Source organism: Hypanus sabinus, unplaced genomic scaffold, assembly GCF_030144855.1.
Source record: "Hypanus sabinus isolate sHypSab1 unplaced genomic scaffold, sHypSab1.hap1 scaffold_1272, whole genome shotgun sequence".
Lineage (NCBI taxonomy): Eukaryota > Metazoa > Chordata > Chondrichthyes > Myliobatiformes > Dasyatidae > Hypanus > Hypanus sabinus.
Genome location: NW_026779338.1, coordinates 40,588 through 60,641, shown reverse-complemented (window position 1 = coordinate 60,641; position 20,054 = coordinate 40,588). Strand labels below are relative to the sequence as shown.

The window sequence follows — 20,054 nt, the reverse complement described above, 5'->3', positions numbered from 1 at the left end:
ACCTTGTCCAGCTTTAGGCCCACAAGTTTTCTCAACACAACCTCTTTAGTGATAGCTACTGTATCAAGGTCCTCAGCTCCCATCACTTCCATAACATCTCTCTTTGATGTGTCCTCCACCGTGAAGACTGACACAAAAGTCATTCAAAGCCTCAGCCATTTCCTCATTACCCAATATCAATTCCCCCTTCTCATCCCCCAAGGCCCTACATTCACTTTACCCACCCTTTTTCCACTTTATATAATTATAAAAACTTTTACTAATCGCTTTTATGTTTTATGCTAGTTTATTTTCATTACCTTCTCTTTCTTTATTGCTCAGTTGGTGGTACTTTGTTGCTTTTTAAAGTTTTCGCAGTCTTCCAGTTTCTCACTACTGTTGGCAACTTTGTACACACCAGCTTTTAGTTTGATGCCTTCCTTTATTTTGTTACTTACCCAAGGCTGGCTCTCCCCACCATACTGTCCTTGCTTATAACTGGAATGTACTTCTGTTGAGCACCAAGAAAAATCTGTTTGAAAGCCTTCCACTGTTCCTGAACCATTCCACCATACAGACTGTGTTCCTAATCTACCCTGTCCAATTCCTCCCTCAACCTCCCTTGTTTAGGCATAATACACTGCTTTTAGATCAACCTATTGCACCCTCCATATGTATGAGAAACTGTGATCACTCTTTCCAAGAGGATCCCTAACTATAAGTTGCTAATTTTACTTGTCTCATTGCACAGGACTGGATCTAAGATAACACGTTCCCTTGCAGGTTCAGTAACACGCTGTACCAGAAAGCCATCACGGACCCATTCTATGAAGTCCTCCTCAAGACTGCCTCGACCAACTTGATTCACCCAATCTGTGTGCAAGTTAAAGTCCTCCACAATAACTGCTGTTCCATTCTTAAATGCCTCAGATATTTCTCGGTTTATTGCCCGTCCCACTGTAATGTTATCATTTGGTGGCCTACTGACAACTCACATCAGTGATTTTTTTTCTCCCATACTATTCCTAAACTCAACCCAGATGGATTCAATATTTTGCTCCTTAGACCTCATGATACCTCTGTCGCCCTGATCTCATCCTTAATTAAAAGAGTGCTTCCCCACCTCCCTTACCTTCCTACCTATCCTTCCGTATTACCTGACATCCTTGGATATTTAACTCCCAGTCCTCTCCACCTCTTTGTACTTCATGCCACAAGTTCACTGACCTTGTTGTGAAAACGACGGGCATTCAGATGAAGTGCCCTTACACTCTTTGTGCTTTTAAAACCTTGTAACCTTTGTCTGCACTTTTCTACACTTTATCTACACTTTCCTGTTTTACTTTATCCATACTTCTCCAATCTGTTGAAACCACCCCTCTCTTATTTAGTTTAAAGCCCTACCCACAGTCCTAGTTATGCAACTTGCCAGGATCCAGGTCCCATCATGGTTCAAGTGGAGCCTGTCCCATTGGAACAGTTCCCTCCTTCCCCAATATTGGTGCCATTTCTCCATGAATTCAAACCCACTTCTCCCACACCAATCCTTCAGCCACACATTTAACTCTCTAAACTTCTTGACCCTGCGTCAATTTGCATGATTCAGGTAGTAATCCAGAGATTCCCACCTCTTTGATTCTGCTTGTTCACTTAGTCCCTAGTGTTTCAAATTCCCTCAGCAGAACCTATTTCCTCACTCTCCCTATGTCATTGATATCCACGTGGAACACGACAACTGGAACTTTCCTCTCCAGGTCAGATTAGATGCTCTGAACCCAGGCACCAGGGAGGCAACACAGCCTACACAACGGACACACTATCTCTGCAACAGAGTGTCTATTCCCCTGACTCTACTATCCCCAATTACAACTATATTCCTCTTCTCTCCCCCCTCTTGAATGGGTCTCTGAAACACGGTGCCACAGTTAGGTTGCGCATCCTTCCTGCAGCCCCCACTCTCATCCCCATAGGGAGTAAGAATGGTGCCAGGACTTGGACTGGGACCTGACTTGGACTTGGATCTCAGAGCCCAGACTCGGACTTGACTTGACTGGACTGGGAAACAGAGCCTGGTCTCGGACGGGACATGAAGCCTCGACTGGACTGGAACTCGGAGCCCTGACTGGACTGGGACTCGGAGGCTGGACTGGACTGGGACTCGGAGGCTGGACTGGACTGGGACTCGGAGGCCGGATTGAACTGGAACTCGGAGGCCGGACTGGACTGGGACTCGGAGCCCGGACTGGACTGGAACTCGGAGGCCGGATTGAACTGGAACTCGGAGGCCGGACTGGACTGGAACTCGGAGCCCGGACTGGACTGGAAATCGGAGGCCGGACTGGACTGGAACTCGGAGGCCGGACTGGACTGGAACTCGGAGGCCGGACTGGTCTGGGACTCGGAGGCTGGACTGGACTGGGACTTGGAGGCCGGATTGAACTGGAACTCGGAGGCCGGACTGGACTGGAACTCGGAGCCCGGACTGGACTGGAAATCGGAGGCCGGACTGGACTGGAACTCGGAGGCCGGACTGGACTGGAACTCGGAGGCCGGACTGGTCTGGAACTTGGAGGCCGGACTGGACTTGAACTTGGAGGCCGGATTGGACTGGAACTCGGAGGCCGGACTGGACTTGAACTTGGAGGCCGGATTGGACTGGAACTCAGAGGCCGGACTGGACTGGAACTCAGAGCCCGGACTGGACTTGAACTCGGAGGCCGGACTGGACTTGAACTCAGAGGCTGGACTGGACTGGAACTCAGAGGCTGGACTGGACTGGAACTCAGAGGCCGGACTGGACTGGAACTCGGAGGCCGGACTGGACTGGAACTCGGAGCCCGGACTGGACTGGAACTCGGAGCCCGGACTGGACTTGAACTCGGAGGCCGGACTGGACTGGGACTCGGAGTCCTGACCGGACTGGACTTGAACTCGGAGGCCGGACTGGACTTGAACTCAGAGCCCGGACTGGACTGGAACTCGGAGGCCGGACTGGACTTGAACTCAGAGCCCGGACTGGACTGAGACTCGGAGCCCGGACTGGACTGGAACAGAGCCCGGACTGGACTGGGACTCGGAGCCCGGACTGGACTGGACTGAAAAAGGGGATCCAGGTAACTCTCCCCCTCCCTGATGTGCTGCAGTGTTTGAATCTTAGATCCCAGGTCATCAACTTTGAGCCCAAGTTCCTCGAGCAGACAACACTTGCTGCAGATGTGGTCACCAGAAAACGCAATGGGGTCCACCAGCTCCCACATCATGCAGCTACAGTGCATCACCTGATCCTGCATCTTCCTTACTATATTGATCAGTTGTCGTTTGATGACACTTTTATTCAACCACTGCAAAAGCTTTACCAGCTATTCACCTGTGCCTCTCCACTGAAGCCTCCAGCCAAAGCTGGTAAACTCTGCTCTCTCTGCCGGTAAACTGCACTGCGAAGCAACTCTTAGTCCCGCCTTGTTGAGCCTGCAATAACTTGGCCGTTATTTTAGTTATCAGTTTTTTGGTCTTTGAAAAACATTGCAAGCACATCTATTGCTGCTAACGCTAACAAACTAGTTTTGCAAAGGCAAGAAAAAATGGTTGCCCAAAACAAGGGGAAGGCCAGAATAAAGTTCCAACGTGCAATGCGACCAAACACATGTTATAAATGCGGGCTCATTTGAAATTTAAAATTGAACAAATGGACAAACCAACCAAACCTCTCTCTCACAATCACTCTCACACTCATTCTCACACTCACTCTCACACACTCACACTCACTCTCACACTCACTCTCACACATTCTCACACACTCTCATTCTCATTCTCACACTCACTCTCACACACTCTCACACATTCTCACACTCACAATCAATCTCACACTCATTCTCACACTCACACTCACTCTCACACTCATTCTCACACTCACTCTCACACATTCTCACACATTCTCACACACTCTCACACATTCTCACACTCACTCTCACACATTCTCACACACTCACACTCACTCTCACACTCACTCTCACACATTCTCACACACTCTCATTCTCATTCTCACACTGACTCTCACACCCATTCTCACACTCACTCTCACACTCATTCTCACACTCACTCTCACACATTCTCACACATTCTCACACACTCACACTCACTCTCACACTCACTCTCACACATTCTCACACACTCTCATTCTCATTCTCACACTGACTCTCACACCCATTCTCACACTCACTCTCACACTCATTCTCACACTCACTCTCACACATTCTCACACTCATTCTCACACTCACTCTCACACATTCTCACACACTCTCATTCTCATTCTCACACTCACACACTCACACATTCTCACACTCACTCTCACACTCATTCTCACACTCACTCTCACACTCTCCCAAACAGCATACAGTCAGACTGGAGGCTGACTCAACCCCACTAGGTGAAGTACCGGGAATCAGAGGATAACTAATGTTGTTCATATTTGCAAATTTTCACTCTACCCTTTCAACCTTATTGATACAGTTCCTATAGGTCGGCGACCAGAACTGCACACAGTGCTCCAAGTTATGAATTACCAATTTGTTACATAACAACAACATAACATTCCAACTCTCTATTGATTGATACAAAGGCCAAAATGTCAAAAGCCCTCTTTACAATCCTATCAGCCTGTGATGCCACTTTCAAGGAATTATACACCTGTATTCCCAGGTCCCTCTGTTCTACTGCACTCTTCAGGACCTGACTATGGAAGTCCCCCCTTGGTGTCCTTCACTCTTGCCTGCATTAAATTCCATTTGCCATTTTTCGGCGAGTACAGATCATGCTGTAAGCTTTGCTAGCCTTTCTCACTGTCAACTATGCTCCATTATTGGTTTCATCCGTAACTTTGCTGATCCAGTTACCACTCAGATCATTGATATAGATGACAAATGATGATGGAAACAGCGTTGATCCCTGTGCCACACTATTAGTTGCAGCCCTTCAGTCAAAAAGGCAATCAGCTACCACCCCACTCACTGGCTTCTCCCACAAAGTCTACGTCCAATGTAATTCACCGCCCAATCCTGAATGCCAAGCGACTGAACCTTCTTGACCAGTCTCCCATGTGGAACCTTGTCAAAAGCCTTGCTGAAGTCCATGGAGACAACATCCACCACCTTACCTTCATCAACATTCCTGGTACCTTCCTCAAAATACACTGAGATATTACTTAGACATGACTCACCACGTGCAAAGCCATTTTGACGATCCTCAATTTGTCCCTGTCTATACAAATACTGACATATCCAGTCCCTTAGAACAGCTGCCACTAACTTACCCATGTCAGGCTCACTGGCCTACAATTTCCTGGCTGATCCTTACAGCCTTTTTTAAACAACAGAAAAACATTAGCTATCCTCCAATCCTCTGGCATTTTCACCCGTGGCTAAGGATGTTTTAATATCTCTGCTCGGGCCCCTACAATTGCTGCACCAGCTTCACATAAAGTCTGGTCAGGTCATGGAGACTTTTCCACCCATTCTTCAGAGTGGTATTTGCTCAGTACTGCCCCTTCAGCTCCGTCCCTCCCATAATGCAGTGCTTCCTTGGTGCTGTCTGCTTTCATCTGCTGAACCTCCACAGCAACCCCTTCCACACTGTGCCAGCCCTCAGTTCTGGCAACCCAGAATATGGCATCAGGGGTTGGAGACCTGAGCACATGGATGAAGGATCGGTGGATCGACAGGCCATCCAATACCTAACATCAGTTATTTCCCTCTCAGGGTCAGGGCAAAGCGAAGTCAATACTCCGACAGTTGTGACGGCACAGAAGGGGCTCTGTGCCTTAATTCCATGCCGATACAAATCGGGCAAGACCCGAGATGGAATCTGGCTGAAAGATGAGTGCTCGAACAAAACAGTCATCTTCAACTCCAGTGATCCCAATCGTAAGTCACCAGGGTTTCACCATCGGATCCAGCTGTCTGGAGATCTGAAGAATGGTGACTGTTCCCTAATTATTGACAACGTCACAGAGAAGGATGAAGGCACTTATTACTTTAAAACTGAACTCGGAAAAGGGGAGCAGTTTGTCCACCACTCCATAACGCAACTCCGCATTACTGGTGAGTGCCTTATATAATTAATTAGTTGTTGATCAGCTGTCAGTGGAGAGCTTTACCAATTCTGCTGGTACTTTTTACAGCTTAGTAAATGCAGTTTTGGACAATCAGTGACTTGGCAATGTCTTCCATGTCCTTTCTGGTTTACAGTGATGGGCCACCAGTTACAGCTGCCCAACAAGGGGCCAGAGCGCTTCGTCGAGGTAGTGAAGCAGGCTTCTCAATGTTGCCCATTGAAAGTCCTCAGAGGGGAAGTACGATCGAAGTGGAAGGGAAACAGAAACACGGGAATATTACTTGGGGTTCCTAGTTTCCAGTAGACGGCATGGTGCATGGTGATTGGAGTTGTACCTCAAAACTCCAATACCCCAGTGGGCAACAACCTCTATGGACGCTGTCCCTTTGACAGCTTGGGATTCTAGATTAATTGGTTGGCTGTGATAAATTGCCCCAGTGTGTAGGTGATTTGGATCTGGACGAAGACCCCGGTTCCAGTGCAGGGGATGTCAGCCTGGGATATGTGATCAGCATCTGGAGTGGACACCCACTGGTTTGAATATGGAGATGGGTGGGGTTATCAGGCAGTGTTAAATGTTCCTACTTTTTTCATCTGTAGCATCAAACATGTGGAGAGTTAACATGAAAGCAAGTGTCACAGTGCAGAGGGGAATGTGCGCTTGGATTCCCTGTCACTACTCTTACCCATCGTGTCTGGCAAATGAAACACGGGATGGAATCTGGGTTAAAGGAGGGAATCAGATCCACTCCACGGATCACAATAAAGTGTCACCGAAGTTCAAACATCGGACGCGGCTGGATGGAGACCTGGAAGACGGCAACTGTTCCCTGGTTATAAACAAAATTACACAGGAAGATGAAGGTCCTTACACTTTCAGCATTAAATTTAAAAACCAGAATCAATATAGTTATCGCTCCATAACACAGCTGCATGTTACTGGTAAGTAAATTGTAATATTACAGCAGTAACAAAATATGCTTGGTATTCAGTATAAAAATGTCAACCAGGACATTATCCGCAGATGGTGATTGGCCTGCAATGTTCTTCCAACAAAGATCTAAGCATCTGCAGTTCCTTGTTTAGTCCTGAACTCTGTGGGTTTCCAATTCATACAGGTCACAGCTTAGTATAATGCAGTGTAAGAACGTTAGTAACCTGGCATAAACATGTGGCTCTGCTGGAAATCCCGAGCAACACTCAGCAAGTCAAGTAGCATCTGTCGACGGGAATAAACAGTCAGTGTTTTGGCCTGAGAGCCTTCATCAGCACTGGAAAGGAAGGGTCACATCTGAAATATGGACAGGTTAATCCTCTGCAGAGATGCTACCTGACATGCTGAGCTTCTCCAGCATTCTGTGTGAGTTGCTCAGCTACTTGGTAATGCCTTCCAGTTCCCTATCTGATAAATTCCCTCTGTCCATCAATATTCTCAACTCCATATTTCTCTCTAATGGTGCTGTCTCATCATTAAACAAACAGCAGGAATTGCTTTTCTATAACACCTGTCATATCCTCAGAGTCCCTGCAATTCGCCCCACCCCACCTTGAAGGGGGAGCAGCCAGACAGTAGAGAGCAAGACATGCTTGCCCAAGGTCAAAAGGCTCTTTAAAAAGCTTCATTGAAGGATGAATTGTCTCCATGCTGCTATGAACAGGAGTAAACCACCAGATGGGAGATACTGAGATACATCAGACTGTCAGAGGGGAGATACTGAGATACATCTCACTGTCAGAGGGGAGATACTGAGATACATCACACTGTCAGAGGGGAGATACTGAGATACATCACACTGTCAGAGGGGAGATACTGAGATACATCACACTGTCAGAGGGGAGATACTGAGATACATCACACTGTCAGAGGGTAGATACTGAGATACATCACACTGTCAGAGGGGAGATACTGAGATGCATCACACTGTCAGAGGGGAGATACTGAGATACATCACAGTGTCAGAGGGGAGATACTGAGATGCATCACACTGTCAGAGGGGAGATACTGAGATACATCACACTGTCAGAGGGGAGATACTGAGATACATCACACTGTCAGAGGGGAGATACTGAGATACATCACACTGTCAGAGGGGAGATACTGAGATGCATCACACTGTCAGAGGGGAGATACTGAGATACATCACACTGTCACAGGGTGGATAGAGAGATACATCACACTGTCAGAGGGGAGATAGAGAGAGACATCACACTGTCAGAGGGGAGTTACTGAGATACATCACACTGTCAGAGGGGAGATACTGAGATACATCATACTGTCAGAGGGGAGATACTGAGATACATCACACTGTCAGAGGGGAGATAGAGAGAGACATCACACTGTCAGAGGGGAGATACTGAGATACATCACACTGTCAGAGGGGAGATACTGAGATACATCACACTGACAGAGGGGAGATAGAGAGAGACATCACACTGTCAGAGGGGAGATACTGAGATACATCAGACTGCCAGAGGGGAGATAGAGAGAGACATCACACTGTCAGAGGGGAGATACTGAGATACATCACACTGTCAGAGGGGAGATACTGAGATACATCACACTGTCAGAGGGGAGATAGAGAGAGACATCACACTGTCAGAGGGGAGATACTGAGATACATCACACTGTCAGAGGGGAGATACTGAGATACATCACACTGACAGAGGGGAGATAGAGAGAGACATCACACTGTCAGAGGGGAGATACTGAGATACATCAGACTGTCAGAGGGGAGATAGAGAGAGACATCACACTGTCAGAGGGGAGTTACTGAGATACATCACACTGTCAGAGGGGAGATACTGAGATACATCACACTGACAGAGGGGAGATAGAGAGAGACATCACACTGTCAGAGGGGAGATAGAGAGAGACATCACACTGTCAGACGGGAGTTACTGAGATACATCACACTGTCAGAGGGGAGATACTGAGATACATCACACTGTCAGAGGGGAGATACTGAGATACATCACACTGTCAGAGGGTAGATACTGAGATACATCACACTGTCAGAGGGGAGATACTGAGATACATCACACTGTCAGAGGGGAGATACTGAGATACATCACAGTGTCAGTGGGGAGATACTGAGATGCATCACACTGTCAGAGGGGAGATACTGAGATACATCACACTGTCAGAGGGGAGATACTGAGATACATCACACTGTCAGAGGGGAGATACTGAGATACATCACACTGTCAGAGGGGAGATACTGAGATGCATCACACTGTCAGAGGGGAGATACTGAGATACATCACACTGTCACAGGGTGGATAGAGAGATACATCACACTGTCAGAGGGGAGATACTGAGATACATCACACTGTCAGAGGGGAGATACTGAGATACATCACACTGTCAGAGGGGAGATACTGAGATACATCACACTGTCAGAGGGGAGATACTGAGATACATCACACTGTCAGAGGGGAGATACTGAGATACATCACACTGTCAGAGGGGAGATACTGAGATACGTCACACTGTCAGAGGGGAGATACTGAGATACATCACACTGTCAGAGGGGAGATACTGAGATACATCACACTGTCAGAGGGGAGATACTGAGATACATCACACTGTCAGAGGGGAGATACTGAGATACATCAAACTGTCAGAGGGGAGATACTGAGATACATCACACTGTCAGAGGGGAGATAGAGAGAGACATCACACTGTCAGAGGGGAGTTACTGAGATACATCACACTGTCAGAGGGGAGATACTGAGATACATCATACTGTCAGAGGGGAGATACTGAGATACATCACACTGTCAGAGGGGAGATAGAGAGAGACATCACACTGTCAGAGGGGAGATACTGAGATACATCACACTGTCAGAGGGGAGATACTGAGATACATCACACTGACAGAGGGGAGATAGAGAGAGACATCACACTGTCAGAGGGGAGATACTGAGATACATCAGACTGTCAGAGGGGAGATAGAGAGAGACATCACACTGTCAGAGGGGAGTTACTGAGATACATCACACTGTCAGAGGGGAGATACTGAGATACATCACACTGTCAGAGGGGAGATACTGAGATACATCACACTGTCAGAGGGGAGATACTGAGATACATCACACTGACAGAGGGGAGATACTGAGAGACATCACACTGTCAGAGGGGAGATACTGAGATACATCACACTGTCAGAGGGGAGATACTGAGATACAACACACTGTCAGAGTGGAGATACTGAGATACATCACACTGTCAGAGGGGAGATACTGAGATACATCACACTGTCAGAGGGGAGATAGAGAGAGACATCACACTGTCAGAGGGGAGTTACTGAGATACATCACACTGTCAGAGGGGAGATACTGAGATACATCATACTGTCAGAGGGGAGATACTGAGATACATCACACTGTCAGAGGGGAGATAGAGAGAGACATCACACTGTCAGAGGGGAGATACTGAGATACATCACACTGTCAGAGGGGAGATACTGAGATACATCACACTGACAGAGGGGAGATAGAGAGAGACATCACACTGTCAGAGGGGAGATACTGAGATACATCAGACTGTCAGAGGGGAGATAGAGAGAGACATCACACTTTCAGAGGGGAGATACTGAGATACATCACACTGTCAGAGGGGAGATACTGAGATACATCACACTGTCAGAGGGGAGATAGAGAGAGACATCACACTGTCAGAGGGGAGATACTGAGAAACATCACACTGTCAGAGGGGAGATACTGAGATACATCACACTGACAGAGGGGAGATAGAGAGAGACATCACACTGTCAGAGGGGAGATACTGAGATACATCAGACTGTCAGAGGGGAGATAGAGAGAGACATCACACTGTCAGAGGGGAGTTACTGAGATACATCACACTGTCAGAGGGGAGATACTGAGATACATCACACTGACAGAGGGGAGATAGAGAGAGACATCACACTGTCAGAGGGGAGATACTGAGATACATCAGACTGTCAGAGGGGAGATAGAGAGAGACATCACACTGTCAGAGGGGAGTTACTGAGATACATCACACTGTCAGAGGGGAGATACTGAGATACATCACACTGTCAGAGGGGAGATACTGAGATACATCACACTGTCAGAGGGGAGATACTGAGATACATCACACTGTCAGAGGGGAGATACTGAGATACATCACACTGACAGAGGGGAGATACTGAGATACATCACACTGTCAGAGGGTAGATAGAGAGATACATCACACTGTCAGAGGGGAGATACTGACAGACATCACACTGTCAGAGGGGAGATACTGAGATACATCACACTGTCAGAGGGGAGATAGAGAGATACATCACACTGTCAGAGGGGAGATAGAGAGATACATCACACTGTCAGAGGGGAGATACTGAGAGACATCACACTGTCAGAGGGGAGATACTGAGATACATCACACTGACAGAGGGGAGATACTGAGAGACATCACACTGTCAGAGGGGAGATACTGAGATACATCACACTGACAGAGGGGAGATACTGAGATACATCACACTGTCAGAGGGTAGATACTGAGATACATCACACTGTCAGAGGGGAGATACTGAGATACATCACACTGTCAGAGGGGAGATACTGAGATACATCACACTGACAGAGGGGAGATACTGAGATACATCACACTGTCAGAGGGGAGATACTGAGAGACATCACACTGTCAGAGGGGAGATACTGAGATACATCACACTGTCAGAGGGGAGATACTGAGAGACATCACACTGTCAGAGGGGAGATACTGAGATACATCACACTGACAGAGGGGAGATACTGAGATAGATCACACTGTCAGAGGGTAGATACTGAGATACATCACACTGTCAGAGGGGAGATACTGAGATACATCACACTGTCAGAGGGGAGATACTGAGAGACATCACACAGTCAGAGGGGAGATACTGAGATACATCACACTGTCAGAGGGGAGATACTGAGATACATCACACTGTCAGAGGGGAGATACTGAGATACATCACACTGTCAGAGGGGAGATACTGAGATACATCACACTGACAGAGGGGAGATACTGAGATACATCACACTGTCAGAGGGGAGATACTGAGAGACATCACACTGTCAGAGGGGAGATAGAGAGATACATCACACTGTCAGAGGGGAGATAGAGAGATACATCACACTGTCAGAGGGGAGATACTGAGAGACATCACACTGTCAGAGGGGAGATACTGAGATACATCACACTGACAGAGGGGAGATACTGAGATAGATCACACTGTCAGAGGGTAGATACTGAGATACATCACACTGACAGAGGGGAGATACTGGCATACATCACACTGTCAGAGGGGAGATACTGAGATACATCAAACTGTCAGAGGGGAGATACTGAGATACATCACACTGTCAGAGGGGAGATAGAGAGAGACATCACACTGTCAGAGGGGAGTTACTGAGATACATCACACTGTCAGAGGGGAGATACTGAGATACATCATACTGTCAGAGGGGAGATACTGAGATACATCACACTGTCAGAGGGGAGATAGAGAGAGACATCACACTGTCAGAGGGGAGATACTGAGATACATCACACTGTCAGAGGGGAGATACTGAGATACATCACACTGACAGAGGGGAGATAGAGAGAGACATCACACTGTCAGAGGGGAGATACTGAGATACATCAGACTGTCAGAGGGGAGATAGAGAGAGACATCACACTGTCAGAGGGGAGTTACTGAGATACATCACACTGTCAGAGGGGAGATACTGAGATACATCACACTGTCAGAGGGGAGATACTGAGATACATCACACTGTCAGAGGGGAGATACTGAGATACATCACACTGACAGAGGGGAGATACTGAGAGACATCACACTGTCAGAGGGGAGATACTGAGATACATCACACTGTCAGAGGGGAGATACTGAGATACAACACACTGTCAGAGTGGAGATACTGAGATACATCACACTGTCAGAGGGGAGATACTGAGATACATCACACTGTCAGAGGGGAGATAGAGAGAGACATCACACTGTCAGAGGGGAGTTACTGAGATACATCACACTGTCAGAGGGGAGATACTGAGATACATCATACTGTCAGAGGGGAGATACTGAGATACATCACACTGTCAGAGGGGAGATAGAGAGAGACATCACACTGTCAGAGGGGAGATACTGAGATACATCACACTGTCAGAGGGGAGATACTGAGATACATCACACTGACAGAGGGGAGATAGAGAGAGACATCACACTGTCAGAGGGGAGATACTGAGATACATCAGACTGTCAGAGGGGAGATAGAGAGAGACATCACACTTTCAGAGGGGAGATACTGAGATACATCACACTGTCAGAGGGGAGATACTGAGATACATCACACTGTCAGAGGGGAGATAGAGAGAGACATCACACTGTCAGAGGGGAGATACTGAGAAACATCACACTGTCAGAGGGGAGATACTGAGATACATCACACTGACAGAGGGGAGATAGAGAGAGACATCACACTGTCAGAGGGGAGATACTGAGATACATCAGACTGTCAGAGGGGAGATAGAGAGAGACATCACACTGTCAGAGGGGAGTTACTGAGATACATCACACTGTCAGAGGGGAGATACTGAGATACATCACACTGACAGAGGGGAGATAGAGAGAGACATCACACTGTCAGAGGGGAGATACTGAGATACATCAGACTGTCAGAGGGGAGATAGAGAGAGACATCACACTGTCAGAGGGGAGTTACTGAGATACATCACACTGTCAGAGGGGAGATACTGAGATACATCACACTGTCAGAGGGGAGATACTGAGATACATCACACTGTCAGAGGGGAGATACTGAGATACATCACACTGTCAGAGGGGAGATACTGAGATACATCACACTGACAGAGGGGAGATACTGAGATACATCACACTGTCAGAGGGTAGATAGAGAGATACATCACACTGTCAGAGGGGAGATACTGACAGACATCACACTGTCAGAGGGGAGATACTGAGATACATCACACTGTCAGAGGGGAGATAGAGAGATACATCACACTGTCAGAGGGGAGATAGAGAGATACATCACACTGTCAGAGGGGAGATACTGAGAGACATCACACTGTCAGAGGGGAGATACTGAGATACATCACACTGACAGAGGGGAGATACTGAGAGACATCACACTGTCAGAGGGGAGATACTGAGATACATCACACTGACAGAGGGGAGATACTGAGATACATCACACTGTCAGAGGGTAGATACTGAGATACATCACACTGTCAGAGGGGAGATACTGAGATACATCACACTGTCAGAGGGGAGATACTGAGATACATCACACTGACAGAGGGGAGATACTGAGATACATCACACTGTCAGAGGGGAGATACTGAGAGACATCACACTGTCAGAGGGGAGATACTGAGATACATCACACTGTCAGAGGGGAGATACTGAGAGACATCACACTGTCAGAGGGGAGATACTGAGATACATCACACTGACAGAGGGGAGATACTGAGATAGATCACACTGTCAGAGGGTAGATACTGAGATACATCACACTGTCAGAGGGGAGATACTGAGATACATCACACTGTCAGAGGGGAGATACTGAGAGACATCACACAGTCAGAGGGGAGATACTGAGATACATCACACTGTCAGAGGGGAGATACTGAGATACATCACACTGTCAGAGGGGAGATACTGAGATACATCACACTGTCAGAGGGGAGATACTGAGATACATCACACTGACAGAGGGGAGATACTGAGATACATCACACTGTCAGAGGGGAGATACTGAGAGACATCACACTGTCAGAGGGGAGATAGAGAGATACATCACACTGTCAGAGGGGAGATAGAGAGATACATCATACTGTCAGAGGGGAGATACTGAGAGACATCACACTGTCAGAGGGGAGATACTGAGATACATCACACTGACAGAGGGGAGATACTGAGATAGATCACACTGTCAGAGGGTAGATACTGAGATACATCACACTGACAGAGGGGAGATACTGGCATACATCACACTGTCAGAGGGGAGATACTGAGAGACATCACACAGTCAGAGGGAAGATACTGAGATACATCACACTGTCAGAGGGGAGATACTGAGATACATCACACTGACAGAGGGGAGATACGGAGATACATCACACTGTCAGAGGGAGATACTGAGATACATCACACTGTCAGAGGGGAGATACTGAGATACATCACACTGTCAGAGGGGAGATACTGAGATACATCAGACTGTCAGAGGGGTGATACTGAGATACATCACACTGTCAGAGGGGAGATACTGAGATACATCACACTGTCAGAGGGTAGATACTGAGATACATCATACTGTCAGAGGGTAGATACTGAGATACATCACACTGTCAGAGGGTAGATACTGAGATACATCACACTGTCAGAGGGGAGATACTGAGAGACATCACACTGTCAGAGGGGAGATACTGAGATACATCACACTGTCAGAGGGGAGATACTGAGATACATCACACTGTCAGAGGGGAGATACTGAGATACATCACACTGTCAGAGGGGAGATAGAGAGATACATTACACTGTCAGAGGGGAGATAGAGAGATACATCACACTGTCAGAGGGGAGATACTGAGATACATCACACTGTCAGAGGGGAGATAGAGAGATACATCACACTGTCAGAGGGGAGATACTGAGAGACATCACAATGTCAGAGGGGAGATACTGAGATACATCACACTGTCAGAGGGGAGATACTGAGAGACATCACACTGTCAGAGGGGAGATACTGAGATACATCACACTGTCAGAGGGTAGATAGAGAGATACATCACACTGTCAGAGGGGAGATACTGAGATACATCACACTGTCAGAGGGGAGATACTGAGATACATCACACTGTCAGAGGGGAGATACTGAGAGACATCACACTGTCAGAGGGGAGATACTGAGATACATCACACTGTCTGAGGGGAGATACTGAGATACATCACACTGTCAGAGGGGAGATACTGAGATACATCACACTGTCAGAGGGGAGATACTGAGATACATCACACTGTCAGAGGGGAGATACTGAGAGACATCACACTGTCAGAGGGGAGATACTGAGAGACATCACACTGTCAGAGGGGAGATACTGAGAGACATCACACAGTCAGAGGGAAGATACTGAGATACATCACACTGTCAGAGGGGAGATACTGAGATACATCACACTGTCAGAGGGGAGATACTGAGATACATCACACTGACAGAGGGGAGATACTGAGATACATCACACTGTCAGAGGGGAGATACTGAGAGACATCACACTGTCAGAGGGGAGATACTGAGATACATCACACTGTCAGAGGGTAGATACTGAGATACATCACACTGTCAGAGGGTAGATACTGAGATACATCACACTGTCAGAGGGTAGATACTGAGATACATCACACTGTCAGAGGGGAGATACTGAGAGACATCACACTGTCAGAGGGGAGATACTGAGATACATCACACTGTCAGAGGGGAGATACTGAGATACATCACACTGTCAGAGGGGAGATACTGAGATACATCACACTGTCAGAGGGTAGATAGAGAGATACATCACACTGTCAGAGGGGAGATACTGAGATACATCACACTGTCAGAGGGGAGATACTGAGATACATCACACTGTCAGAGGGGAGATAGAGAGATACATTACACTGTCAGAGGGGAGATAGAGAGATACATCACACTGTCAGAGGGGAGATACTGAGATACATCACACTGTCAGAGGGGAGATAGAGAGATACATCACACTGTCAGAGGGGAGATACTGAGAGACATCACACTGTCAGAGGGGAGATACTGAGATACATCACCCTTTCAGAGGGGAGATACTGAGAGACATCACACTGTCAGAGGGGAGATACTGAGATACATCACACTGTCAGAGGGTAGATAGAGAGATACATCACACTGTCAGAGGGGAGATACTGAGATACATCACACTGTCAGAGGGGAGATACTGAGATACATCACACTGTCAGAGGGGAGATACTGAGAGACATCACACTGTCAGAGGGGAGATACTGAGATACATCACACTGTCTGAGGGGAGATACTGAGATACATCACACTGTCAGAGGGGAGATACTGAGATACATCACACTGTCAGAGGGGAGATACTGAGATACATCACACTGTCAGAGGGGAGATACTGAGAGACATCACACTGTCAGAGGGGAGATACTCAGATACATCACACTGTCAGAGGGTAGATAGAGAGATACATCACACTGTCAGAGGGGAGATACTGAGATACATCACACTGTCAGAGGGTAGATACTGAGATACATCACACTGTCAGAGGGGAGATACTGCGAGACATCACACTGTCAGAGGGGAGATACAGAGATACATCACACTGTCAGAGGGGAGATACTGAGATACATCACACTGTCAGAGGGGAGATACTGAGATACATCACACTGTCAGAGGGGAGATACTGAGATACATCACACTGTCAGAGGGGAGATACTGAGATACATCACACTGTCAGAGGGGAGATAGAGAGATACATCACTGTCAGAGGGGAGATAATGAGATACATCACACTGTCAGAGGGGAGATACTGAGATACATCACACTGTCAGAGGGGAGATACTGAGATACATCACACTGTCAGAGGGGAGATACTGAGATACAACACACTGTCAGAGGGGAGATACTGAGATACATCACACTGTCAGAGGGGAGATACTGAGATACATCACGCTGTCAGAGGGGAGATACTGAGATACATCACACTGTCAGAGGGGAGATACTGAGATACATCACACTGTCAGAGGGGAGATACTGAGATACATCACACTGTCAGAGGGGAGATAGAGAGATCGATCACTGTCAGAGGGGAGATACTGAGAGACATCACACTGTCAGAGGGGAGAGACTGAGATACGTCACACTGTCAGAGGGGAGATACTGAGATACATCACACTGACAGAGGGGAGATACTGAGATACATCACACTGTCAGAGGGGAGATACTGAGATACATCACACAGTCAGAGGGGAGATACTGAGATACATCACACTGACAGAGGGGAGATACTGAGATACATCACACTGTCAGAGGGGAGATACTGAGATAAATCGAACTGTCAGAGGGGAGATACTGAGATACATCACACTGTCAGAGGGGAGTTACTGAGATACATCACACTGTCAGAGGGGAGATACCGAGATACATCACACTGTCAGAGGGGAGATACTGAGATACATCACACTGTCAGAGGGGAGATACTGAGATACATCACACTGTCAGAGGGGAGATACTGAGAGACATCACACTGTCAGAGGGGAGATACTGAGATACATCACACTGTCAGAGGGGAGATACTGAGATACATCACACTGTCAGAGGGGAGTTACTGAGATACATCACACTGTCAGAGGGTAGATAGAGAGATACATCACACTGTCAGAGGGTAGATACTGAGATACATCACACTGTCAGAGGGGAGTTACTGAGATACATCACACTGTCAGAGGGGAGATACTGAGATACATCAGACTGTCAGAGGGGAGATACTGAGATACATCACACTGTCAGGGGAAGATACAGAGATACATCACACTGTCAGATGGGAGATACTGAGATAAATCAGACTGTCAGAGGGGAGATACTGAGATAAATCGAACTGTCAGAGGGGAGATACTGAGATACATCGCACTGTCAGAGGGGAGATACTGAGATACATCACACTGTCAGAGGGTAGATACTGAGATACATCACACTGTCAGAGGGGAGATACTGAGATACATCACACTGACAGAGGGGAGATACTGAGATACATCACACAGTCAGAGGGGAGATACTGAGATACATCACACTGTCAGAGGGGAGATACTGACATACATCACACTGACAGAGGGTAGATACTGAGATACATCACACAGTCAGAGGGGAGATACTGAGATACATCACACTGTCAGAGGGGAGATACTGAGATACATCACACTGACAGAGGGTAGATACTGAGATACATCACACAGTCAGAGGGGAGATACTGAGAGACATCACACTGTCAGAGGGGAGATACTGAGATACATCACACTGTCAGAGGGGAGATACTGAGATACATCACACTGTCAGAGGGGAGATACTGAGATAAATCAGACTGTCAGAGGGGAGATACTGAGATAAATCGAACTGTCAGAGGGGAGATACTGAGATACATCACACTGTCAGAGGGGAGTTACTGAGATACATCACACTGTCAGAGGGGAGATACTGAGATACATCACACTGTCAGAGGGGAGATACTGAGATACATCACACTGTCAGAGGGAGATACCGAGATACATCACACTGTCAGAGGGGAGTTACTGAGAGACATCAGACTGTCAGAGGGGTGATACTGAGAGACATCACACTGTCAGAGGGGAGATACTGAGATACATCACACTGTCAGAGGGGAGATACTGAGATACATCACACTGTCAGAGGGGAGTTACTGAGATACATCACACTGACAGAGGGTAGATAGAGAGATACATCACACTGTCAGAGGGGAGATACTGAGAGACATCACACTGTCAGAGGGGAGATACTGAGATACATCACACTGTCAGAGGGGAGATACTGAGATACATCACACTGTCAGAGGGGAGTTACTGAGATACATCACACTGACAGAGGGTAGATAGAGAGATACACCACACTGTCAGAGGGGAGATACTGAGAGACATCACACTGTCAGAGGGGAGATACTGAGATACATCACACTGTCAGAGGGGAGATACTGAGATACATCAAACTGTCAGAGGGGAGATACTGAGATACATCAGACTGTCAGAGGGGAGATACTGAGATACATCAGACTGTCAGAGGGGTGATACTGAGAGACATCACACTGTCAGAGGGGAGATACTGAGATACATCACACTATCAGAGGGGAGATACTGAGATACATCACACTGTCAGAGGGGAGATACTGA

The 20,054-nt window shown here is 47.3% G+C and overlaps 1 protein-coding gene across 1 annotated transcript in view; it reads left to right on the top strand.

Moving 5' to 3' along the window:
- LOC132386722 (sialic acid-binding Ig-like lectin 12) overlaps positions 1 to 20,054 on the top strand; it is a gene marked incomplete at its 3' end in the record, with an annotated part of 67,237 nt that overhangs the window by 15,341 nt on the left and 31,842 nt on the right. The window contains exons 4-5 of the mRNA XM_059959072.1: positions 5,733 to 6,074; positions 6,688 to 7,029. Coding sequence (XP_059815055.1) covers positions 5,733 to 6,074; positions 6,688 to 7,029 — 684 coding nt within the window. The remainder of the gene's footprint in view (positions 1 to 5,732; positions 6,075 to 6,687; positions 7,030 to 20,054) is intronic.